At 41.9% G+C, this 27,817-nt stretch overlaps 1 protein-coding gene across 2 annotated transcripts; it reads left to right on the top strand.

Moving 5' to 3' along the window:
• Positions 1-27,817, top strand: LOC125887664 (DENN domain-containing protein 5B-like). 2 transcript variants are annotated; one of them, XM_049574655.1, is made up of 22 exons: positions 1-30; positions 293-658; positions 6,372-6,481; positions 8,473-9,187; positions 10,841-11,028; positions 12,229-12,723; positions 12,872-13,103; positions 15,325-15,475; positions 17,030-17,114; positions 17,225-17,344; positions 17,445-17,597; positions 17,737-17,815; positions 17,909-17,987; positions 19,781-19,909; positions 20,035-20,156; positions 20,424-20,569; positions 20,664-20,782; positions 23,058-23,242; positions 23,426-23,508; positions 24,036-24,162; positions 24,399-24,573; positions 26,487-27,817. In XM_049574655.1, the coding sequence occupies exons 2-22, from the start codon at positions 550-552 to the stop codon at positions 26,668-26,670; spliced, it is 3,786 nt and encodes a 1,261-aa protein (XP_049430612.1). In that variant the 5' UTR covers positions 1-30; positions 293-549; the 3' UTR covers positions 26,671-27,817. The 2 variants fall into 2 exon arrangements, with proteins under 2 accessions (XP_049430612.1, XP_049430611.1); XM_049574654.1 differs by having other exon boundaries at positions 2-30; positions 17,222-17,344.

Genomic DNA, 27,817 nt, shown 5'->3' with positions numbered 1-27,817 from the left:
CAAAGTGGTTTCTAACGTTTTAATTAAAATGTAAGGATTAATACTGTATTTCATTTAATGTTTTGATTTTGTAAAGACCTTTAAATAAAAAGATATAATCTATGAGATTAAATACTATGCATTGTGATAGATAAAAAACACACTAAGTCCCTTCTGACAAATCGTGATTTTTGTGATGTGGGCTCGGATGATGAATTTCGACACCACCACCACCCTTTAAAAACGAGGCTGATTTAACAGTGATGGTGATGATGATGCGTTGAGGTCTTTGTCTCCCCCTCCTCCCTCCCAGGCCTACATACAGCCTCCTCCCCCTCTGAACAAACGAGATGACCATCGCTGGATCCTGCTGAGCTCCATCAGAGTCACAGCGCGGAGCAAACAGAGCAGGCAGGCGGGCCGACACCACCCAGCGCACGGATCCGGACAGAAAGGACGACAGCGGGGGTGGAAGTCAAAACCATTTCGGATCAGCCGCGTCAGCTATGATGAACATCCACACCGCGAAGTAGAAGTAAACGGAGCTCTCACACCATAAACGCGTCGAGGATGAACGGCACCGCAGCGCACACAGGAGCGGCTTCATGCCGCTTCGCCCACTATTTTGTTGTGTGTGGAGTGGACACGGACACGGGCCTGGAGCCGGACGATGGAGCAGGTAGATGAACACCAACCAAACAAATCATCAACACTATATAGATGCACTCATGCTTCATGAGAAACATTTTGCAGCCCATGTAGGCCTGTTTGTGTGTGTAGGGGTGACATCCGCTTTAATGTTTTGATTGGACGCCACATTCCTCTTCCTTTCACAGCCATGTTGACAACAAAATATCTGCGGTTCGCCTGTGAAAAATACCCCACATTTTGTCCATTATCATTTCTATTTCAAACATATACCAACAGATTTTGCTTATACATGTTTGGCAGCATTTTTAAATGTTTAAAAATGTATGTATTTGAGTTTTAAACATATAAACAACAACATAAAATGTAAAAGTCATAATTTTTCCATCAATTTGACTCAATTTTCCATCAGTGTTACCTCTGCTTAGAGAAATCACATCACAGCTCTGTTTATTGTTTTGACCGTAGCACTGTAGGTCAAATGAGAATATAGCTTTGTTGGTTTCTGCAAGTCATCCCCTGCTACACCTGGATAAATAATATCGCAGAGAAAGGGTTGAATAAAAAAAAGAGAGGACAACAGCATCCTATCCTGCCCGATAACGCTGGAGCACAGACGGAGCATCCAGGCAGTGGTTCATGGTTAACACAGGACACAGATTACACCACTGTCCAAATCTAAAAGCAGTGATAATCTTTGTGGCGGCTGGTTTCATGCTCTCAAACAGAGCTTGACTTTTTGTTTTACCAAGCATTATCAAAAGAAAAAACCCAGAGGTGGAAGGAAATGGATGCTGTGCTTGTAGGTGGATGTGTGGGTTGCCAAGGCGATGACAGCTGCAGTGATGCTGCCTCGTGATGGTTTATTTGTGGTGGATATCTTCTTAGAAATAGAGACATCAGGTGGTGGTGCTTTTTCCCCCACACTGAGGTGCTGACACTCAGCTTGGTGAGGTGAGGACAGATGCACCCAGTAGCCCTGTGTGACGTCTGCTCTGTGCGAGCGCCTCGCTCTTTGTGAGAGAAGAAGAACCATGCAGGTGTGCCAAACACCTTGAACGCTTGAACGTCACTTCCAGGTTTGCAGACAATAGTCACACCCTGTATTCCTTCTCCTATGTACCTCGCAGTAGCTCATGTAGAGCAGCTCCGCGGGGTAAAGATAAACAGACATGCCTTTGAATTACAGCGAGAGAATGTATATTTAGCATGAGCTCTGTATCATGCTGGAACACATAGCTGTGTTGCAGACTAATTGCTGCTCTAACTAACCATTGGGGACTTTGATATCTGGCTCCCTGTGGCAAGTGACAGAGCTGCTGGCTGGTATATCTGAGCTTCACCAATCTGCTTATGTAACAGCGGGTCATCTCAGACCCACTGCAGCAGGGGGCTCTGCTCTCCTTTCAAGGGATTTCAGTCTCTGTGTTTGACTTCACATACATATTCTATAAGCTGTAGTCAAGCCAGAGAGGTTTATTCTGTTGTGCGCTCAAGTGTTTGGACGAGGAGATACAGTATCTCTTTTTCTGTATCATTAGAGAATGCCTGCAGGGAAACAATCTGCCCTTGTTGGCTTCTCAATAGATGCCACTGTGTTTTCTGCAGCCTAATCAAATTTCACGTGACGTCGCCTGTCGCTGGATAGCCGAGGCTTCAGTGCCCGACTGTCACAGGGGGATGACATCACTGGAGGGCGAGAACTCCCTGACCGAACATTTTGAGAGCTGCTTTGTAATGCTGAAGTGATTACAAAGAGATGTGTATGTTCTGTCTTACTGCACGCAGAGATTCCAGCCTGATTTGTTTTATTTTTAGGCGCTCGACACTTTTATCCTTTATTTTAAGCACTCAAACCCAACACCACCATCTGTGTCTCAGGCTGAGATGAAAAGCAACATTTGTCTTTCTTGTTCCAGCACATGATTCAACCTTCAGTGGATGGACAAATCTGTAATGCAAAGACGGAGTGATTTAAACTGTTTGAGCCAAAAAGGAATAACTCCTCATCAGTCAGTGCCAGCGGACATTTGCTGTCAGTTTAATCTCTTGCCTCTTTCTATATCTGTCCTCATCTACTCATGTAATGATGTGATGAATGGGACAGTGGGGGCGATTCAGTGGGTGAATATGACAGATGTCTACCTTTATGGCTGCTCAATCATCCCTAATGAAGTGTGTCTGTTTTAGGGACGGGGCACCATTCAGGGACATACGTCTTTGTGATGAATGTCTAAACCGTGGAACGAAAATGAAACACTTCAATGTTTTTGTCCTCCAAAAACATTGACAATATTGATATTATAGTGACAGCGGTGAGGACTCTCATGTATGAGGGATTAGAGCTGAAACCAGGGTCTTTACATGTCCTTAAAAATGTCTTAAATTAAATTTTATAAATAATAGGCCTTTAAAGTCATCTACGGTCCAGTGTGTAGGATTTAGGGGGATACATTAGCAGAAATGGAGTATGATAGGTATGTTTTCTTTAGTGTATAATCACCTGAAAATGAGAATCATTGTGTTTTCGTTATCTTAGAATGAGCCATTTATAGGGAGCGAGTCCTCATCCACAGAGATCACCATGTTGCTCCGCCATGTCTCTAAAGTAGCCCAGAACAGACAAACCAAACACTGGCTCTAGTTAGGGCAATTCACGTTTTCGCATCGGCCCGCATAGTTAGCAGGCCGCTCTGTGATGAGCAACGTTGGAAAAACACTGATATTTTAACATGAAACTGCTTTATTCAGTGTTGTTAGCAGTTTTAATCACCTGATCAATTTGTTTGACCTCTAATTGGACTTCCAGTAAAAACCTCTTCAATGTGAACTTCCGGATGCTGCCATGGAGTGTGGACGTGTGTTCGTGAGTTCTCTGTGGTAGGCCTCGAAACTGCCTTTATCCTTCTTTAATTCCCTCATAACCACGAGCAACAAACCAGAGAAGAGAGATCAAGTCAAATTTGAATGGCAAGCTACAATTTTCGGAAGAAAAAACAAAGTAAAACTACACCTCGGACTTCACATCACTTGCACGCTGGACACCTGTCGGGGACATGGTGGTTGGGCAAGAAGAAGCTGACACGCCCCACTGTAAACTTTTGGAAGCTATCCAGGAAACAAAATACGACCTCACCAAGCACATTGATAAGGAAAAAGCCGGCACTCAAACCGCACTGATCAAAATAGAGACATCACTCTCCACGCTGTCGGAACAGGTCCAGGAGATAGAGATACGCGCAAACCAAGATGATATTGAAGACATACGCCAAAGCGTTGATAAAATGGAAAAACTCATTAAAGAGCTCAAAGACAAATCTGATGACCTGGAATAACCTCCATAGTGTCTGTATCTTTAGATATTAGAGAAAATATTGAGCCCACATTAGCCCCCCCATGGCCAAACAGCACCGGTGAAACATTGGCTTGTAACGTGTAACTGCTTTATTCAGTGTTTTCACTGGTTTTAATCATTCGTTTTGAAAGATAATTTGGCTCCCAGTAAAAACCTCCTGAACAATGAACACTGAAGGATTTCTAATAAGGAGAAGATTCAACAGGTTGCTATCTATAATTGTCACCACTGGATTCCACTGAATCCCCCTAAATCTCACACACTGGACCTTTTAGATAATATTAAAATGGAATTTGTGAGGTCTTAATGGCAACAAACCTTTTATCTAATTTCAATATTATGTCTTTTAATTTTTGTTTTTCAATATGAGTCAAGCTCTTCTGTGTGAAAGTTCACACTGTTACGAAACTTTAAACCTACCCTTTACTTTATACTTGCACCTAACAGCCAACATGTTCCTTCATAAAACCTACCTCTGCACAAGACCACATAAATACTGCTTACCTTTATACTTATCGTGCAATGCTTGGATAAGAAAAAGATGATTTCTCCAAAAATCTGTCTTAAATTTGTTTAGAAATTATCTTAAAAAGGTCTTAAAAAGCATTAAATTTAAGTGTGTGATACTGTGGACACCGTGGCTGAAAAGCAGGAATGCCAAACATTAACTAGCTCCAGAATCTTTATAGTTATGACCTGCTGATTTTATTTGTCTTATGTGACAGCAAATTGACAGTAAATTGAATATTTTGTGTTCTTGGATGGCTGGTCAGACAATTTGACGGTGTCACCTTGGGTTTTAGAAAGTCTTGATGCACTGTTGTCACTATTTTATGGACCAAATGATTAATCAACACAGCAACAGACAGATTAAGTGATTTTAAAAATAATCACTAGCTGCAGCCCTTTTGTTGATTTAAAGTATCCTGCAGCTCATTAGCTCGTTCACGGTTTCCGCTGTGTGTGTGTTAATGTGGTAACACGCTGATTACAGCCCATCTGTAAAACAGGTATTTAAGCTTTCATTCAAACCGTAAAACAAACCTCCCTCCTGTTAACACGGAGAAAGAGGGAGCGTGTGAATGTGATCTGTGTGGTGGGAGCACGTGTCAGGAGGAGCGTGGGCTTTAATTGGGTCAGCTGATGAAACTCGGGGTGACGTAAACCGCTGACGAGTTTTGTCTTGATAGCCATCTTCAAGAACACAGCAGAAATGTGCTACCATGGCAACTAGGTGTCCTTCTGCAAAACTCGATTCAGCCTCTCGGCACTGATGCCAATTTGTACCCTTGACTTAAAGAACACCCTCTCATCACTGTGATCCATTAGCCTCTGTCTCCCACCTACCGGTCTGACTCAGTTTCACTGAAAGTGGTGCTCCTTTCTCACTCTGCCTGCAGCACCGTTTCCTCTCTTGGGGTGCTGTGCGTCATCTCGTAGGCAGGTGAGCTGGATGTTCCTGAATGCTGAATGAGTGCGTCAAAGCTGGCAGCTAAGGGAAGACTAGTTACTGTGCCATTAGCAGTTGTTTATGTTCTTATAACGTGGTGATGTTGATTAAAACTGAACATGAACCCTGGGAAGTCAGGGTGGATTAGTGAAATATGAAATACAGTGAAGAGCACTGTTCAAGGACATCCCCCTCAGAAAGTGGATGAATAATGAAAGTACCTCATTCACTACTGTCATGCCATGAATCATACACACATTTTATTTCTATCTTAAGCAGGTCCTCTTCCTTCAGTCATGCTCACACAGACAGCGCTCTGTATGTAACTGGAGCTAGAAGCTGACACGAGGTGCGGTGACTGAGGAGAGGAGAAACATGAGCCAGACAGGGCAATGCATCAAATCTGTGCATTGTGAATGTAGCGGTATATAATAGAGTTATCTTGCATGCACTGCAAATTCAATCCTTTATGTACATGTAGCTGTTTTATAGATAACTATGTCCTCTATCCTGAACCTGAGCGCTTTTGATGTATATAAAAGGAGCATATTTTCATCCTGAGCACTTGCTACAAGCGTAAAAAGAGTTTCCCTCTGCAGAGTGTCAGGGATGAGGGGTGCTGTACCGCTTTTCCAGTCTATCTCTATGGTAATGAGTTGAGTTACATAACCCTTGGAAGGGTCTTTCCCTCTTTGCTGCAGAGTAGTCTTTTGCTGTTGACAACGGATGAACTTTTTTCTCAGCCTTTGTCGGACAAGGTCGTCCTGTCCGAGCTTTTTCATAAATCAAAGCAGCAGGCATTTTGTGATGTCCTCTGTTCCGTCCCTTTCATCTTGTAATGAAGTCGGTCCCTGCAGTGATGAAGGTCAAAGATCATGCTGTGCTAATACAATAATACCCTAACTCTCTTTTTTTCTGTGCCTGTGTTTGTCTTTTCAGGCGAGGGCTTTGAGCAGAGCCCCATCCGACGGTCGTTCAAGTCAAAGGTTCTCGTGCACTACCCCGAAAGCACAGACAGGAACCCCTTCAATAAAGATGCTGTCAACATGGTGAGATCTCGGGCTGTGTAAACGCTCTGCTTCTTTTGTCCTCTCACAACAGTGGTAATGATAAGGAAGCACAAGACGTGCCTTGTTTGTCGGGAAAATGTTTTGTGGCTGAATATTGTTACAAATGACAAAAGAGGAACATGATAACAAAATCAACTGGAAAAATAGAAGGAGCCATTTATCTCATTCGCTGCCTGATAGAATAGACTCTTTTCTCTCTTTTCTTTTATACAGAAAATGTTTATTGTTCTCGCTGGAAAAGTAGGTCAAGATGATGACAAGATAAGCCTCAAAAGAAGTCTGTCAGTAGACACCTCAGTATTTTGTCTTATCTATTTATGGTATCAGTGAAGTGTGTGGTCTAATTAAACATTTTTATATAATTTTATCAGGTTTTCAGTCTCAGAAACAACTACATGTGCAAGAATACAACGAAATACAGTCAGACGTTCACAGTATATGCATTCTCATACCCAGTTATTCTATATTTAACACGAGTTACATGTTCAGCATCTTAGAGGTTTATTGTGCACCATACAGCAATTGTCAGACAATAAACAACTACACTCACTGGCCACGTTATTAGGTACACCTTGCTAGTACAGGGTTGGACCCCTTTTGCCTTCAGAACTGTCTTAATTCTTGGTGGCATAGATTCAACAAGGTGCTGGAAACATTCCTCAGAGATTTTGGTCCATATTGACATGATAGCATCACGCAGTTGCTGCAGATTTGTCGGCTGTGCATCCATGATGCCAATCTCCCGTTCCACCACATCCCAAAGGTGCTCTGTTTAATTGAGATCTGGTGACTGTGGAGGCCATTGGAGTACAGTGAACTCATTGTCATGTTCAAGAAACCAGTTTGAGATGATTTGAGCTTTGTGACATGGTGCGTTATCCTGCTGGAAGTAGCCATCAGAAGATGGGTACACTGTGGTCATAAAGGGATGGACACGGTCAGCAACAATACTCAGGTAGGCTGTGGTGTTTAAACCGTGCTCAGTTGGTACTAAGGGGCCTAAAGTGTGCCAAGAAAATATCCCCCACACCATTACACCACCACCACCAGCCTGAACCACTGATACAAGGCAGGATGGATCCATGCTTTCATGTTGTTAACACCAAATTCTGACCCTACCATCTGAATGTGGCAGCAGAAATCCAGACTCATCAGACCAGGCAACGTTTTTCCAATCCTCTATTGTCCAGTTTTGGTGAGCCTGTGTGAATTGTAGCCTCAGTTTCCTGTTGTTAGCTGACAGGAGTGGCACCTGGTGTGGTCTTCTGCTTCAAGGTTCGACGTTTTGTTGGTTCAGAGTTGGTCTTCTGCATACCTTGGTTATAACAAGTGGTTATTTGAGTCACTGTTGCCTTTCTATCATCTTGAACCAGTCTGGTCATTCTCCTCTGACCTCTGGCATCAACAAGACATTTTCACCCAGAGAACTGCCGCTCACTGGATATTTTCTCTTTTTCAGACCATCCTCTGTAAACCCTAGAGATGGTTGTGTGTGAAAACCCCAGTAGATCAGCAGTTTCTGACAGACCAACCCGTCTGGCACCAACCACCATGCCACATTCAAAGTCACTTAAATCACCTTTCTTCCCCATTCTGATGCTCAGTTTGAACTTCAGCTGGTCGTCTTGACCATGTCTACATGGCTGAATGCATTGAGTTGCTGCCACGTGATTAGCTGATTAGCTATTTGTGTTAACGAGCAGTTGAACAGGTGTACCTAATATAATGGCCAGTGAGTGGTTATTTGAAATAGCATATTCCATAATGGATTTTATGGTTGCATTTACATCATCTCAGATGGACTTTAGTCAAGTGTAAATTCTGAAAACAGTTGCATGGTTTAGAAAATCTACTGTTATCATTCACAGTATCAGTTATTAAAAGTTACATCTGAATTGCCACCTTGTTCTTACGCCTTTTATGTTTTCTCCTCCCTTTCCTCATTTTCATTCTTCATACTTTCTCCTCAGCTCTGCATGCCGAGGGGTCTCTCCTTCCGCACACAGGCAGACAGGCTCGATCCTCAGTTTCACTCCTTCACAATGTCCTTTGACGACGGCACACGTTCCTACGGCTTCGTCCACACCTTCTACGAGGAGGTGACCAGTGCTCAGATCATCACTGCCATGCACACTCTCTACCAGATGCACCACGTGGAGCACCATTCAGCTTCGTCCGCCTCCTCTCCCTCCTCCTCGTCTTCGTCTGCCTCCTCGCCCTCCACCTCCAGCATGGACTCGCTTGTGAGCAGCTTGGATGAGTCAGACGCTGAGTCTCTGGCGGGGGTTCCCGGCTGCCTCGGCTGCGCGGGCTCCTTCGATCCAGCACGAGACACTCTTTACGTGTCCAAAGCCCTCTGCCTCCTCACGCCGCTCCCCTTCCTTCAAGCTGCTCGAGAGTTTTTGTCTCAGCTGCACCAGGCTGTGACATCACGCACAGCCCCACCTCTCCCTCTAGAGAGCTACATCCATAACATCCTGTACGAGGTGCCCCTGCCTCCTCCCGGCAGGTCGCTGAGGTTCCACGGGGTGCAGGGACCTATTGTGTGCCAGCGGCCCGGGCCAGGTGAGCTCCCACTGGGGGAGTATCCTCTTGGAGAGGCGTTCTCTCTGCTGGGTGTGGACAATATGGTGCAGCTACTTACCTGTGCACTTCTGGAGACACAAGTCCTGCTTTGCTCTCAAGGTAAGCACACTGATCACTTATTAGCATGCATGACATGATGCTAGATACCTCGGTGTAAATAAGATCATAGCAAGGGTAAACAAAATGAGGGGAAGATATTATTAATGTCAGTAAATCAGTTTAAAGACATTGTAGCAGAGCACATACAAGAGTATACTGAAGTGCAACTTAATCAATCTTTATCAGAGTAGAACCCCAAGACTAGGCCTGTTTTGTGACAGATTTGAGGCACAAGGGTTGAATAATGTAGAATTTAAAACTGTAAGTATGTGAAATGTGGTGGATGAAATACCTGAAAGCTACACTTGAGTAAGAGTACAGGTATCTTACCAGAACATGACTCTGGAAGAGTCTTAGAATATCTGATACTTACTGTACTAAAGGACCAAAAGTAATTTTATTTTATTAAATGTGCTTATGTACCAAAAGTACATGTAAATGCTGTTAATAAAAAAACAAGTGGTCAGAATTTTGAGAATTATGAAGTTAATTTCTTCGTAATATGTACACCACCTTAAAAATGAAGCACACGTTGTAATTGAAGAAAAACAAGGTCTTCTTGACAACTTAAAGGATTTAAAGAACAAAATCCAGTTTTTCATTCCTTCATTCATCCGTCTATCCCTTCCTTACTTCCTACCTTCCTTCCTTCCTTCCTTCCCTATTTTGTAGTCAGTAACTAAGATGCCTAGGGGGAATGTATAAGAATAAAAGTACACATGTTATTTAGGAAATGTAGTGGAGTAAAAGTGACAGTTCACAGAAATATAAAAACTCAAGTAAAGTACAGATACTCCCAAAAAATACATAAGCACTGTAACAAAGTATTTTTTTTTTACTTAATTACTTTACAAAACTGCATGAGAATTGCTTCAGTGCTCAGATTAGTCCTCAAATACTGGAAGAGCTCTGAGAGGCTGTCCTTTTAAGGTTTGGCTTGATGCTTTAACAAAGACAGCTTCTTATGAAATAATTCCAGCAAAAAGTAAATGATATAATCAATAGGTTTATTAACAACTCAAGATACAGGATAAATGGAAAATTGATACTTTGTGCATCTTAATTTGTGCATCCTTGTTATGTGCACTCTGCACATAGAGTTTACAAGCCTAACATATATGAGTGTATGAATGTGTGTATGTCAGTATATATGGTTATGCATATGGCATGTACATATACTTTATTTTCATTTTCAGTGTTTTTTTCTTGGAAGATAATACAAATACAGCATGTTATAGCCAGCCGTACCCCCCCCCCGGTTCACTCTGCCCTGTACATTAAAGGCAAAAGCCTAAAAAAATAATCTTATCTAAAAAAAAAAAAAATAAAGTTAATAGCATGACATAAATATAACATTAAAATGCAGAATAAACAGGAATGGAAAAGACAAGTACAGGTAACCACATGATAGATTTGAGGTTAAATACTGACATTCAACCTTAATGAGTGTGAAACATCCTCAGTCATTAATTAGGCTGCACTCTGTAGCATGTAACTGTAAAATGAATTAGATAGTTCTTGTGTAAACAGCTTAATTAAACACTGTCAAAGATAATATTCTTGAAAGACAAGTTTCTCTCTCGGTACTTATAGGTGATTCTTCTATGCCAGTGCCTCATCCCTCTCTCCCTTTTTTCTTTCTCATCACCTCAGACTATCAGCGTTTGATGACAGTTGCAGAAGGCATCACCACTTTGCTCTTCCCATTCCAGTGGCAACACATTTACCTTCCCATTGTTTCCGCACCGCTGCATTACCTCCTGGATGCTCCTGTGCCGTTCCTGATGGGCATCCAGCGCAGAGAAGGAGCTCAGCGCACCTCCCTCCACCTACCACATGAGGTACACAACTAAATAAGGATGTGAATGCATGAGTAGTTTTCTCCATGAACACGCCAGTCAGGATTTGAGCATGCAGACATCTCAGTAAACATTCACACAAAAGCATCTAAAAATGTTTTGTTCCAACTGAAGCGTTCTTACAGCCATTTGCTGCTGATTCCCTCTGTGATGCATGCGTGACAATTCGCCCTCTGCCTCCGGCCTGTCGAATTGAGACGATACATTTCCTCAAAGCCCGATCCAACACTGCATCCGAGATCACTTTATGCTGCATGAATATCTCGCTGAAGCCTCTTTGAAGTTGCTCTACCCCAGAAAGGAGGCAGTTGAAAGACAGCCCGCGGGGGATGAAAGCAAAAACGCAGAGCATGAGAGATCCAGAATAATGGGACTCGCTGAATAATTAATGAGAATTAGGGATCTCCACTTATTTCTTGATTTTCGCAATTTGATGTATGGGTGGTAATTTGTGAAGAAGTGGGAAATATTTGAATCATACATGCACGATTCTGCTAAAATGTTGGTCTTTCTTTCATTAACTTTAAAAATGTCATCCTCCTTGATGCTGATATGTAAGGATAACCTGGATGCTCATGTTTTTCTGTCCTTGAAAACATATGATTCGTTTCCTGATTTTCCTGTATGAATAAAAGAGATGATGAAAAGACATTGACAAGGAAGTGAAGACATTAACTAGGAGGATGAAGCTGCACAGTGTGCGCTGCTGTCCACTCCACAGTACATTAACTTCCCCCGAGGCTGTAAACTGACTGTCTGAGGTCACTGTTGAAGGTCGCGCTGCTGCTGACTGCGCTGTGCTTCGCTGCTGCTTACAGAGGCAGGATTTTTAAATCAGTGCCTATCTTCGTCTCAAAGTTCTGTACTTCATTGCTCAGCAGCTTCATGGGCACAGGTTTGGCACAAGTTTCTGATTGTTTGCCAGTGTGAGTGCCTGATATTGAAGGTTCCCCCCTGTTGCAGTGATAACAGTAATCATGAGATAATCCTTCGCATGCTAATATCCTCTGAGGGTTTAGCACGGTGAAATGCCAAGAATCTATTAATGGCATGTAAATCTTCATCTCTGATCTTAATTGGATGTTAAAGCTCTGCCACAACATTGTGATGGGTTAAACCTGTTATGATTATCTGATGGAGGAGCCAGTTGTTCATATTTGTTTGTCTCTTGCTCCTACGCAGGCCAACCTGTGCTTTGTGGACATTGACAGCCGCTGTGTCGAGGCCCCTGAGGACCTTCCCGTATTTCCAGACCAGACCGAGCTAATCCAGGAGCTGAGTGAGGTGCTGCTGCGTTTCGGGCTCCCTCCACAGGGCGGTGTGGTCACCAAGACTGCCGCCGCATCCCCTCGCCTGAGCAGCCTGGTACTGGAGGATCTGATGGAGGACAGAAGGAACGGGAACCTCGGAGGCGAGGAGCTGGCGGTGCTGGAGAGGCTGCAGGCTCTGGCATGGAGGTGTGGAGCAGAAAAAAAGATGTCAGATGGAGGGAAGACGCTGGTGTTTGAGGAGGAGGAGGAAGAGCTGAAGGCTGCAAAGCTGAACATTCAGCTGAGGGAGGTGTTCGCTGGACGTTTCGCTGCCATGTTTGGCAGGTATGACGAGTTTGTCATCCACAGCGCTCTTGATTTGGACTCCTGGTTGAGCAACCGAGAGGGGACGTTCAGCTTTGACAAGGTATGATTGATAGGTTTAATAAAACTACTGTATTTAAGCCACTTATTTATGTTGAGATTGCTTTTCTGTGTGTTTGAAACACGTTGGATTGTAGTAGAAGCATTATATCCTCGTCCATGTTATGTTTGATCATGTTTATGCTTTTCAGGGTTCCTTCCTCTCAGTCCAGCCTGCAGCACACTTGCACTTCTTGTCTCGCTTCCTGGAGACGTCCATGTTTTCTTCCTTCGTGGATGGGAAGGTGATAGCTCGCTGGGCGGACAGAGAGCCACTGCAGCAGCTGTTTGACAACCGTCTGGAGCGAGAACGACTGTACGACACAGATGAAGAGGAGTCCCGTAACTCTCGCTACAGGAAATGCACCTCAGTCTTTGAGTCAGGTATGGTGAGGGTGCTCATGAACAAACGAAGATGAAATAAATTAGTATTATGACATACATGTTGCAAGAGGAGTCAGAAAATAAATGTTGTAATCCTACAACATGGAACACAAGGCAAAATATGCAACAAAAACAGAAGTGAAATGTTTCCATTGCTTTAAGTTGTCTCTCTAATCAGGAAAGATTTAATGCTATACTATAATTTCGCTTAATTTACATAGATTATCATGTAAACTTGACAGTGATGAGCATGTGAAGAGATGAGTTAAGTTTACAGCGTTTGCAAACAGGAAATGACATGGTTCCAACTGGTGGGTCGTGGTCCAAAAGTGGGTTGCTGGTCTATTCTGAATGGACCGCAAGTGACTCGCAAACTTGTCAAGTTTGTAAAAAACACCCTTTATTTTGAAGTATGGTGAATTTCTGGCCCAGAGCTTTTATTTTGAATTGCAGTTTCCTGCTGTAGAGTGAGTGAGAGAACAGACAGCGACGTAACAGAGACAGTAAACTAGCTCAAAGACATGGCCAAACGCAAGTACGACGCTGAATATATTACACTATGTGGACCTTGAACTAATGGCAAAGGAGGAATATGGACCCCGTGGCTGGACCAGTTGGGAACCATTGGCTTAAAGAGTAACTTGGACCCTATTTTCCCATGTTTTTGTGTCTAAGTCATTGATGGAGACAACAACTTTTTGAAATTAGTCCAGTACTGAGGGAGACTGCGGCAGTCGCAGCAGTTTTTGGCACTGACAGGCTCAGATTGTTATTCTAAGTGTCAGACAACATTATGGAAAGGACCTGACAGAGAAATGTTCTTTTTAACCTTTTTATTGTGACCAAGTCTTGCTCAAGAAGACGTCTCAGTACTAAATCTCGCGGACTTTTCCACATTGTCAAAATCATCTTAATATTCAACCGTGACTCTGAAATCTTTTAGATAACACTGAGCCAGGATTTCTGTACTCCAACGAACTCTTCCCATACTCCATTTCCGCTGTTGTTTCTCCTGCAACAAGTCAACTCTCATGAGATTCCAGATGACTTTTCCTTGAGCCAGACTTGGTTACAATACCAAACAGATCAGTGAAAGTTAAGGAAGTGTTGTCAGACACTTATGATAATAATCTGAACCTGTCAGTTCCAAAAACAAGCGCTTTAAGTAGCAGTGGTTATATTGCAGCCTGTTTTGCCAATATGACTGGAGCAGTCTCTTTAAATACTGGACCAATTTCAAATATTGTAGTCTCCATTAGTCACTTGGACACAAAAACATGGGAAAATAAGGTCCAGGTTGAAAAAGTTTCCCATGAAGTTATTACACATATTATTAAAGAGGCCGAACGTTTTAATGTAAGCCTACGACAGACCAAGAGTCACATCAGGATGTTTCTGCAGCTGCTTTTCAGATAGTATATATTGAGAACCTAGGATGAACCCTCCATTGGTAGATTGAGCAGAACGATGATTGAAGTGGATGCCAGATTGTCAAGAGGGAATCTGCAAATCTGTTGCCATCTGTCCTTCTGTTTGGGTTTATACTGTATGTTGATTATGTTGCCATCCCCTCTCTCTTTTGTGATAAGCACTGAGGATCTTCCAAAAAGGGGACTTGTGTGCCAGAATGTTTAACAATTCAAACACGATTCAAATGGCAGCTGATGGAAACGTTTCTTCAATGGAAATCAAATAATCTGATGAATTATTAAAACAAAAAAGGGATGGGTTATTATTTGAGGGGGATAGATGGGTAGAGTTAGGGAATTAGAGAATTAGAGAGGGGTGAACTAGAGGATACAGGAGGGGATGAGCATTATGCGGTATAAACGGAGAACAGGGCTTTGAGTCCCATGAAAACTGTTTCAAATCTTCGGCTTTGAAGTTGTGCCAACCTCTCTGCTGCAAATTCACTGCTTGCATCCCAATCTGGCTGTATCATTGTTCACATTTAGACTCTGCTTCAGAGATGTCGCTCCATCTCTGCCTCCATCTTACTCACTCAGTTACACTGAATTACTCTGTGCTGTTGTACACCGTTTGTTCCCATCCTCCTGCGAGTCTCAGTGCAAATAAACAAACTGAGTAGCACACTTGAGTACAAGATGTTCAGACGACGTTAAGTGTGAGGCACATGTCCTCACTTGTCGTTTCATGACTCATCTTATCTACAGCAGATAGCCCTGTTGGATCTTAACTGTTGCGGTGTTTGTGTCTGCAGCTCAGGCCGTAGAGCGCAGGCTGCTGAAGGCCGACCACACAGCCATACACCCCCACCTGCTGGACATGAGGATCGGACAGGGTCGTCACCAGCCGGGCTACTTCCCTAAGCTGCAGGCTGATGTGCTCGCACAGGGACAAAACACCAACAAGTGAGCTTTTGGTTACTGCTGTTATTCAGTGAGACTACATCAGAACAGTGATTGACAATTACGAGTACTCATAACCCAGGTCAAGCGGTTGCACAAGGATGTAGGTGTAATTTCCAGTGGGGACAGGAGGAACATGTTGTCACCTCCCCTCAAAACCCCATTTGTATCTCCCCAATTTTCCAAAACATCTCATTTTTTACACCCAGAAATTGTCATTAATACACTACTGTTTGTCCAACTGTCAGATTCTGGTTGGGAATATGAATTGCGCTGCTGATTTTGCTCTGATGTACTTAAAAAGTGCCATAAAGGAGTAACATATTTCACATATTTAGTATTATTGTGGCAGATTATGGTTTGATGACCAACAACCATAGCCCATAAATGTATGGAAAAATGTAATAAAAGTAATCAAATCACACATTTTATATCTGGGGGTGGACCCCATACCCTCAGTTTTACTGTGTCCCCCATATTTCTCAAAACAAAGTTACGCCATTGAATTAAACCAAAATATCTCCAAACTTTAGGAGGAAAATGAACATAAACAACTTTTTCTCACAATGAATCGTTAAAGATAATCCAAAATTAATTTACAAATAATTCATAAAGTTAGCTTAAAGTAATGGATAAGTAGTTTTATAGTTAAACTCTTCCTCTTCCTCTTTTCTGTATCCTTTATTATGTTTTATATTTTATTGCTCTGTAAAGCACTTTGGATTGTCCTTCTGTATGAGATGCTCTACACAAATAAAGCTGCCTTGCCTTTAAGGTAATGAATAAATGCTCCTGCCACACCAAGGACAGGATAGTTGAGCTCATCTGATGGGGGCTGTGTGTACGTCAAACAATAAATGATGGAAACTACTGCATTATAATATCACCAGTTGTCAGGGTCTACTTTATTACTACCCACAAAAATACACACAGGCATGTCTTTTAAACACAGCAACTCTGTAGCACCAAGGTTTTTATAGTGAACTAAAGCTAAACTAAAAACTAGAATTAACTGTGGAAATACATTGTAAAAAAAAAAAAAAAACGATCTGAGTGATATTGTGTACTTAACAAAACTAACTAAAATAAAATAGAAATATACAAAAAATGTCTTCATTTTTAGTCTTTGTCAATCTGGTCAAATTTGTCAACACAACAAGCATGAGGAGGCCTTGATGCATGTGTTCACTGAGACTGGAATGTGTGCGTCACTCTTAAATCTGGCCTCTGAAAAATACCTCCCATGATATAATAATAATAAAAACTAAACTAAAACTAAACATTTTTAAACAATAAAAACTAAACTAGCTTAGCAAAGCCACTCTGGAAACTTACTGAAACCAAATTGAACTAAAAGCTAAAATTAAAAATCAAACAAAAATAAAAACTTGTAAATAATAATAAAGATGATACATTTCATTTTAAAACGCGCCTTACAAAATGCCAAAGGTCACCGTACAGAGCATAAAATAATGTACAGAGCAAGATACATGAATTGGAGAAACACATACTGTTGTGTTGTAGTGAAATATTTTGCGATGTTGTCTTGGTGAACAGGTGGTCCGGTCGTGTTTCATCACGCAGGACTGACACCAAGAGATCAAAGGCTGAACACTCAGGAGTGGACAATGAACAGAGACAGGTACCTTTACATGTCCACACAGACACACACACACACACACACACACACACACACACACTAAGATCTTTGGATGCTTGTGTCTGATTTATTACCGTTTGTTTTTTCAGCAGAAGCACACATTTGCGAGGAAGAACCTCCGCCAGTCTAAGCTTCTTGATCCATCGCCTCAAGCCGTCAGTGAGACTCACAGAGAGTTTGTTGACGGGCTGCTGAGTGAGTGTCGTCTGAAGGTGAGCGCTCTCTCTGAGTGATGATGGAGGCACTGAGGTCATTGATTTCTTAAATCCAGGTTCAAGGTTAATGGTACCAAATGTTCTCTCTGCTCTTTAGACCAAGCGGATGTTGATGGAGCGGATGGGGAAGGAGAGTGTGGAACTGGGTCAGGGAGAAGCCAACATCACGGGCCTGCAGGAAAACACACTCATCCACGGTCTGTGTGACCTGCTGGAGAGAACCTGGGGCCACGGTCTGCAGCTGAAACAGGTCAGACACATGATTTAACATGACTTATCGTCAGCTCAGATGACCTACATAAAAACACGTAAACAAATTCACATCATGCGTTAAAAGAGGTGACTGTACGAACAGGCTGGATATTGACAAGTGTGTTTATTGTGAACAGGGGAAGTCCGCTCTCTGGTCCCATCTGCTTCACTACCAGGCGGCCTGGGGGAAGACGGAGGCACCAGCTGAGTCTCCAGGTCAGAGCACAACCTGACCGACTTCTTTTTCTTGTATAAATCACTGAGCTAAGAGTCGGATGATAACTGGGGTTTAACTTGCTGTCTGTTCAGGTTCTAATGGTTCAGACCAGAGGACGTTTGATGATGGCGCTCTGCTCCTGAGAGGAGCCACGTTAATACAGGACATGAGGTAACGAGGGCGAGCAAACTTTGATGTTGGAAAGAGTGGAGCATCTGTGTGGGAGGCTTTGTGCGTGTTTAAAGTCTGTGTTTTATTAAAAAAGGCAGGAAAAAATCTTTCATTTCCTCTTTCAAATAACTGATATACTGGCTGAAGTTTAGATGAAGACAAAATCTTTTTAAAAACTCAAATGCTGCTCATGCATTATATCTCCACACTTTGTTCTGAAGCCAATTTCCACCAGTGAAGAAAAAAAATAAGATTAAAACTTAGCTTTGTAATGGAAAAAAATAACTATGAGAAACTTACTCAAAATAATGAGTTAATAATTAGTTGTTGTTGTTTTTTAAATATTGATTACAATAATAATTAAAAGCTTTATTTTTAGATACTAAGTCGTTATTTTTGAGACACTAACTCATTGAGAGATACTGACTCATTATTTTGAGATACCAAGTCGGGACATGCTAAGTCATTATTTTTGTGATGCTACTTTACACCGAGTTGCAGAGTCATTTTGAAATACTGTGACATTATTTTGAGATACTATGTCATTATTCTGATAAAAAATAACATTACTTATTGAGCACTTTTCATACAAGGGATCCAGCTTTACAAAAAAGATGCAACACAAAAGCAAAAAGGACAAGAGCAGACAAAAAAATAAAAAAGTTATGGTAATGAAAACAGAGACCAGTAAGAATAGTAAAAAAAAATAGCACAATAAATATAAAATAAGAAGAAGAATTACATGAATTAATTAAAAGTCAGACTAGATAAATAGAATAAATATTTCAGCTGTCGTTTTAAAATGTTCACCAAGCCCACATCTCTCCACAGTTGTGAAGCATGGTTAACAAAAGCTGTGCTGCCTAATTTCTTGTCTGTATAATCAGCAGAGGATCTGAGAGCTCCTGAAGGATTATAAAACAACAGTGAGCCTGCAATGTAGGCCGGTCCCAAACCATTAAGAGCTTTGAGAACAAGTAAAAAAAAAAAAACCTTAAAATCTTTTCTAAAAGATACTGGGAGCCAGTGGAGTGAAGCTACAACTGGGTTAATGCGCTCTCTCTCGCCTTGTTTTGGTGAAAAGTTGAGCAGCACAATTCTGGATAAGTTGAAATTTTTCAATTGACTGTTTTGGAAGGCCGGTAAAAAGAGCATCGCAATAATCTAGTTTGTTTAAAATAAAAGCATCTTCATAGGATAGGAATGGCTGTACCTTGGTGATGTTTCTTGAGTGATAAAAAACTGTTTTGGTCTCCTGTCTTCTGTGAATTAAAGTTTAAATCTGAATCAAAAATAATGCCCAAGCATGTTACTTCAGATTTAATCTCAGGAGCCAGTTTGCAGGAGAGTAGATCTCTTTTAGCTTTTAGCTTGGGGATAACTAAAAGAATCTCGTTTTTCTTTAGTTTCAAAAAGTTATTGCTCATCTATTTTTTTTTCATCTAACTAATTTTTTTCTCATTTTAAATACTGTGTCATTATTCTGAGAAACTTCTCATTATTCAAGATGTTAAATCATTTTTTTTTTTGACATATTAACTCATTACTCACTTGTGGAATTTTCTTATTATTTTGAGATACTAACTTATTATTTTGAGAAAGTGTCTCATAATAATGACTCACAGGATCTTTTTTCCACCATATTGGTGGAAATTGGCTTCCATAGTGTGTATATCTTGGTCACAGGCACATTTTTCTCGTAGATGTAAATGAAACGTCTAAATCATCATTTGATACAATGTTCTGAGAAAAAGTTGAGCATTAAAGGTTGTTTTCCACTTTTGTTCTTCCAGGTTTATCCAGACCATGAGTGAGGGTCTGTCTGAGGTGGGTCAGGCTCGGGCCTGGATCCACCTGGCTCTGGAGAAGAAGATGCTATCACAGCACCTTAAGGAGCTGCTTACAAACCAGGAGCTGCTCAGGTCAGACATTACTCATGACTGACTTTTAAGACAAGTAGACACAAGTCTAATGTTTCTGGGTGTCATTTATGGTCAGTCTCAGGATTTTGACTGATCGTCTTCCCTTTCTTCTCGTCCCCCAACAGGCAGCTGTATAAACCTCATGCATTCCTGCTCTGTGAGGAAGAAAGGGAGCAGTTTCTGTTCCACCTGCTCTCTCTCAACACTGTGGACTACCTCTGCTTCACACGCGTCTTCGCCTCCATTAGTGAGTCCTGTAAACTTTAACAACAAAATGCTGGAATTTACTGGCAGCTTTAAAGCTTTCAAGGACACTGAAGGTTTCCTTTGGGCTCCACCCACTGGCCTTTTGTACTTGAATTACATCCAGTATCCCATGGACTCACACAGAGCCTCAAACAATAGACACTGAAACTGCACCAGTGCTGTGAAAATCCTTTTTACCCAGAGTATTGTGAGAAAGAAATGAAATGAATGAATAACACTCTGCTCATGATCTCCTGTGTGTCTCCAGGTATTCCATACCGTGTGGTTATAATACCCATGAAGAAGCTGAGCATTGCAATGGCAACAGTTGACCCTTGGGTGTGCGTGTCAGGAGAGCTGGGTGATTCAGGGGTTAGACAGATCCCGAAGAATACGCAGGAGATTTTTTTCCAGGTTTGTGTGCGCTCTGCAGCAGTAAGGTCAACATCGTGTCTGACAGAGACGCATGCTTAGATGCACTCACTGCGGTTCATGCTTTTCATTTCAGTGTAAGAACCTGGGCAGGCTAAGCACTCTGCAGCTGGGACAGGAGAACTCGGGCCTACTGGCCAAGTGTCTGATCGACTGTGTGATGGTTTATAATGAGATCACTGGACACACCTACAAGTAAGCTTCTTAAATGACCCTGGTGTCATCACCAAACACTCACAATGGCAACAACAACAGCTCTCTGCTTGATAAAGATGTGATGACCTCTGAATGATCCACTGTCAAATACTTCAATGCAAAAGCAGCTTTCTCACATGATAACATAATGCAGACACAGGAAATAAGCAACTGCACATACAGTGGCACCCCAAAATTTTTTTCTAGGGTTTACAGATGAGGCCACTAAAAATCTTGGGGTGGCACACTAAAACAGAAAGCCATGACTGAATTTCGGAAATTCTGTTGTGCTGTTGAAGTATGTAGGCTAGTTGTAAACAAGTAAACTATGTCAACATGGAGAGTTAAGGAATCGCATAATGCTATACTTTGATTTCTTATTTTCCAGTTAATGTTACTAATTATTAGAGGTGTAACGATCCATCGATCTGGATCGATATATCGACTGAATGATCAACGATCCAGTATCATCATCTTTAGGATGTGCTTTTATTTTGAAATTCTCTGTCACCGTCAAACAGCAGCAGACAGATGGCAAGCAGTCAAGAGAAAGACGATGAGGATAACGTCATTTATTCAGGAATAAATCAGCAGTGTGGAAATATTATTGATTATGGAGAAAATACGGGACAACAGACGGAACACATGCCATATGTGAATAACGTCGTTACGAGATAAAACAAGACATAGCTGCCTGGTTGAGCATCTCACTTCACTAACTTCTAAATACAGCAACATAAGCTGCTCTCTTTCGACAATGTTGGGCTGAAATAACATGCATGCAGGCTGAAATTCAACCGAGCTGTTCTGTCGGGAGATGCAGCGACTTCATGTGCTCTTTTGTGTGTGTTAGTGAAGTCAGTGCACTTATTATTTCTATGTCGTTATTATCTTTTATGGCCAAAAGTAAAAACAAAAGGGTAGCAGACAGATTGTGTTAAATGGGCTTATAATATTGTCTCGATGGTAGACCCCTGAATCGCATTGAATCGAAATCGCATCATGGCAGCATTGTAATATCAGCAAATATTGTAGCATTGTCCAAAGAATCGTTCATATCGTGATGAAGCTGGTGATTTACATCCCTACTAATTATCTGATGCGCATAGACTAGTACTGGCACAGTTAGCATTTTGAGTTTCACAACCATCCTCTTTCAGGCCACAGATATACTTGCTTTTTAAGCACGTCTTCACGAAGGCAGCCGGCTGCATCGTGGACACAGTTATTCACAAACTTGCTTACCTAATTCTGTGTTACTGGGGCATTCCACTAGAGGGCACGCAAGAGAACTCAGACGCATATAACTTCCAGATTTGCATTATGTAAACAATAAACGTGGTGACACTCGAGGAGACAGCTTTAATTTGAGTGAATATGTTGATTGTAATGCTTTCTTCACACTACATGCGAAACAGCAACAAGCTACAATTCATCTGCAATGGAAATTGGTGACATGAAGCTACAAATTGACACCCGACACTTGGCTGCAGACGGGTGTGACGAGCTACAGACAAAAGTTGAGCTGGCCTCAACTTTTTCAGCGCTCCAATGACTCAGTGAAGCATCAAGCACATCATATGTTTCTATTTCTAGCGGCGGTACTGTGCTATTCAGCTCGGTTAGCTGACACTATGCTAGCTTTATGTGCAATATGTGCGCGGGGGATGCAGTGAGGTGGCGAAATATGATGTTAAAATGAGGCTTCAGCTTTAATGCTTTAATGGTGTTCAGTTGAGGTTCTTTATGGCAAGTAGGAGACACACACAAGCCCCTGATAATGTAGTTATGTTAACGAGTGCTTGAGCAACACTTCAGCGGCAATTCAGCAATAACGTAGGTGGTCAAGTTTTAGCTTTATGGTCATAGGTTATGGTTCGTAGTGTAAACACAGCATGCAGAACAAAGCATTTCCTGGGGAACAAGCATGGGGGGCCACCCCAGGCCACCCTTTTGTGGTGCTGCTGTTCATGTACACTGTGATGGATACCCTATCTGGAGCATATTTTTTTTTAAGTCTCTGCAGTTTATTTAACATCATGTTGTCATGAACTGAAAGCAGCTGCTGCCTCATAAAAAGCAAATTAGTCTAAAAATACATCATGTATCACCCTAGAAAACCTGTGTGAGTTATCTAAACTGAAATTATTCAATGCACACTCACTACACTATGCTAGCTGATTTGAACAGATGGCTCTTACCAACGTCATGTCCTTGTGTAATAAATGTTTTTAAAGTTGGACCTAATAAAACACTGTGTCTTCTTTCCTTCCAGGTTCCCATGCGGCCGGTGGCTGGGGAAAGGCGTGGGCGACGGCAGCTTGGAAAGAGTCCTCATTGGTCAGCTGGTGTCACCTGGTGGAGAGGAGGATGCTGGCAGGTGGACAGGGACGCCTCCGGAGCTGGCCTCTCCTTCTCAGAGTGTGCGAGCAGTGCTGGGATCACTTGGCAACCGAAGCAGTGCGTGCTCACAAAGAACACATTCTTTAGTACAATAGCTGACCTAGTTGTTGGTACAATAACAGATTCTGTTCCTGTATCACCTTTCTATTCAACTCTTGTCCACTTCCCCTCCTGTTTGTAATCACTGATACTCATGTTTCAGTTTCTTTTTTGTCAACTATTCTGGATTTGTCTTGTCAGGAATGCTGTCTGTCGAAGTACAAGAGGACATGAGGGAGGCAGCAAATAACCTTGTTAAACACTTCCACAAACCCGAACAAGAGGTATGTAACTGTAAATAAAACATTCAACCAAATTCATTTAACGTGTTGGCTCATTTAGCTGAAATGGGGTTAAAATGTTTAAATGTTTAGTGCAAAGCATCTCATGCAGCGATGGGTGAGACTGTGAAGCTCCCGCTTGTGTTATTTTTATCTCCAACATGGTTTGTTACCCCGGTGTCTCCAGCCCAGGCCTCATTTGTATCGCTTGTGTATCAGACTAGCCTCTCTCATCTCAACAGCAATTGGAAAGCACTGAAGAGACTTGATGAGTCACTTTAGTTTATCAGTAATGGGCCTCCCATTCACTGTAATAACATCTTTAGTGCATGGCCTTTAATGTACAAGCATGCTTTGCTCTGTTTACTTCCTCTCAGTAATAGAAAGAAGAGTCTTTTAGATTAGGAAATAAACAAATCTGCTGTGGAGGATTTTGGAAAATTGCATATGAGAGGATTTGCTGGAGCTGAAAAATGAGCCTCTTGCTTACAGTGCCTCTATTAACTGTGCCCCCATTTCTGTCATCCCAGAGAGGAAACCTGACAGTCTTGTTATGTGGCGAAGGAGGGTTGGTGCTTTCCTTGGAGAAGTTCCTCCTGCATGGGCTCAAACCTAACCGTCTTTTCCAGAGGAATGTGTTTGTGTGGGACTTTGTGGGTAAGTACGGCGAGTGTGAGTCCATTAAACCTGATGTTTTACATCTCGTTGATGTCTGTTTCCTGTCTCCATCTAGTGGTGACAAATATGAATTTCACCTATCAAATTGCATCCAACAACGCATGATTGATGAGATTTTTAAACAACCAGTGTTAAACTCTCTATCCCCTTTTTCCCTTTATTGTCTGTAAATGAATAAGTCATGAACTAACAGTATGACCATCTCCCTCCCACAGAGAAGGCAGTGGTTTCCATGGAGACAGCAGATCAGATGGGTGACCTGCATGGATCCACACTGACAAAGGGTCCACCCTGCGACTCACTGTGCCACTACGCCAATGCCATCAATGCCTCGCCACGAAACATTGGAAAAGAGGGCAAGTTCCAGCTGTTTGTCTGCTTGGGAATCAGGTGAGTCATCGTTTTGTTTGTAATTCAACAATAGCAGTATAATGGGACTGATGCTTATATGACTACTCCAATGTAGTAAGTCTAAAACACATATTTATGATAAATGTTTAAAGCCGAAATAGGGAGACGGTTTAAGAATGTTATCCCCACTGGATTATGTGATTTAAAGCATCCTGGTTATTATAGTGTGTCAGGCAAATGTGATATAGTTTCCTTCCAGAGGCCCAGAGGAAGCAGCCTGCAGCATAACTGCACTCAGAAGTTTTCCCACACTGAACCATCTCACTAAAGTGAAAGGACTCTCTGTCTGTCTGTCTGTCTGTCTGTCTGTCTGTCTGTCTGTCCTTTGATTTTCTTGACAACCGTTCATCCAATTGACTTCACACTTGGTGGGTGTATTGCTGAGGACCAGAGGAAGTGCAGTGCTGAGTGTGAGCTCGACATCTACAGGACATACAGTATTTATTAGCTGTGGGTTATTTACACACTGTGTAGTGTATTGAGAGGGTACCCTTATTAATTGTCGCAGCCCCATAAGGCATGCTGGGTACAGCTCACTCTCCATTGCTAGCTACAATCAGGCTCCCAAGAGGTGCACCGGTCTTTGAAGCCAATCCTCATAGTGGCCACACAGTGGAAAAACAACTGCAGCATCTGTCACGTGATGCCCTGCGGCCCAAACGATTTTTCCCATAGACTTACGATGTGAAAGAGACGTCTATAAATCAGTGGATACTTTTTTTTTTTTTTTGAGCATAGCAACCCTGGCAAAATGACTTATTTCACTATCAAGATTTGATCCATTCAGTCTGATAACATTTGGAAAGTCTAGAAGACACATCGTTGAATCATTTTATCCCCATTCAGTTTAGTAGAGTGCTTTTGCTCCATGGGCCCAATGATGCGGAAGCAGCATTGATCATCCCGGTAATCTTATATGCAGCAGTTGAACATTTCTAGCATCACGCACAACTGCGCAACTTGCATAGGAATGAACAGGATACCATCTCCAACGCTGTATCCAGGTCTCTTTATACATCCATGTATTACAGTACATTCAAGAACAGATGAAGAAACAGAGACCAGTGTTGTTACATTGTAGCAAACTCAAACATTTCAAGCTTTGGTGATGTAACTTCCAGGATTAAAACTCTGGAAATAGCTGCACTTTAACTTTGAGGCCATAAAATGTTTGTGTGAGCCTCTGCACCTGAATGTGGAGTATACTTTAGCATTGCAAGGGGATGCAATGATGTCATGGCGTAAATAATACTCAGGACCCAGGGAAGCCCACTTTCGAGGGGGAAGTTGTTTGTATTAATTGTTCTTGTGAAGCTGAAAGTAGCAATGCTGGAGGCCAACGGGCACTGCATTAGTTTATGTAACCTTCAGTTCAGAGAAGTAAAGTGTCGGCCTTTGTCTTCTAATGGTGTGACGAGAGATGCAGAAGAAGCATTCATATCTTTGTGTAAGATTAATACAGATTAACAAAAATAACATTTTGTTGCACATAAAGGTCCAGTGTGTAGGATTTAGAGGCATCTATTGCCAGAAATGGTAAATAATATTTAGAACTATGTTTTAATTTGTGTATAATCACCTGAAAATTAGTCACTTTTTCTGTTTCTCTCTTTATATGTTCTGTCACTAAAACTAAATATCTTTAAAAGAGTGAGATCAATCTAACAATATATTTTGGCAGAGTGTTGTGTGCAATGCCTGTGCTTTGGACCGAAATTGAAAGACCTGAACATTCAGGTTAATAAACGCTGAAAGCATCTTATGGTAGTTTCTTGTGGTTAAAAGCTGGTTCAAGAGAAGACACATGGTCCTCGTTCTGTCTTGTCATCAGCTAATTCACCTTTTAATGAACTACTAACTTATACTGACCACTGACCTGTTCCTCTCGACAGGGACCGGCTTCTCTCTCAGTGGCTCCCCCTGCTGGCAGAGTGTCCCCTGACAGTGCGGACATACGAGGAAGGTGCTCTGCTGCGGGACCGAGCTGCTGTACTCTCCCTCTCCCGCATCCTGCACACACTCAACGAGTTTACCATCACCCTGGAGACTGCACTGGTCAAAGGAGTTGACCTCTGACCCTGACCGATAAGCCCCTGCTCTGTAACCCGCTGCAGGAATGCAGATGGGTTAAAATATTCATCTCTCCATCTGCGGGAAAAGGAAGTACATTCACACACTTGAGAAATGTGACTTTATTGTAAAAGAGGACAGTGGACTAGATGACGTCGCTGGCAACTGGAGCTCCAAACATATTGCCTTGTTCACTGATGTAAATGTCTTATACACTGTATTTGCTTCAGGAAATAGTCAGATTTTTCCTATGCTTGTTTACACTGTGAAATTCTGTTCCCTCAAGGAGAAAGAGAGAGTCATTCATAATCCCACATCTAGATATTTTCACAGCTCACACCATTAACTGTACCCGACCCAACTATAACTCTCCTCCGACTGCTGTATTGCTTGCACTCAAACTTTAAACTAAGCACATGCATGGCCAAAATCTGTTTGTTTTATGTCTTAGTGTGTTGTGATCTGAAATATCAGGACTCAGGCCTTATTATATGAGCATTTTTCTTGACTTCATTCATTGGATATCTTAGTAAGTATACTCCAGAAAGCTAATGTCCCCACTCTATGATATGTTACAAAATGTTATATTATTATGCTCTTGTTATACTGTGTAACATCTTGCCTGTTTCTCATTGTTTACTTCAGTTTACGGTCACACACTGCAGAGTTGTGCTCCGTCAGTGAAACACTGAAACCAAACTAGTGTCCTAGTTGTGTCAGTTCAAATACCCCTCGTCACTTTGTCAGAAAGCTTTCCCCCCCTCTCTCATTGTAAATATTTTGCTTCATTAGACCTTTGATAGACTTGTGCCCATTTGTTATTATGGTGTAATGAATCTGTGGCATATTTTTCTGTACAAAGGCATCTTGTTTGTGTCTATGTGAAACAGTAGATCCCACTACGGACACACTTTACTGATTCTGTGGATATTAGTCATGCTGTTTGTTTCTCGACTGTTCAGTTGTCCTCAGATGACGAATAGAGCACAGTTTCTTAAAAAACGCTAAGGATTATGTTGATGTCACGTTTAATTTAACATCTAAAGAATTATGAAGATGCTGTCTCCTGCACTGTCCTGCAAGCACTATGTAACCCACAATGACCAAGCCTCTATTATCATTTAAGATTAGAGAAAGCAATAATGAATTGTTA

The sequence above is a fragment of the Epinephelus fuscoguttatus genome, linkage group LG4, assembly GCF_011397635.1.
Source record: "Epinephelus fuscoguttatus linkage group LG4, E.fuscoguttatus.final_Chr_v1".
NCBI classification, from domain to species: Eukaryota; Metazoa; Chordata; class Actinopteri; order Perciformes; family Serranidae; genus Epinephelus; species Epinephelus fuscoguttatus.
Note: the sequence above shows the minus strand (reverse complement) of the source record. Positions and strands in the feature narration are given on the sequence as shown.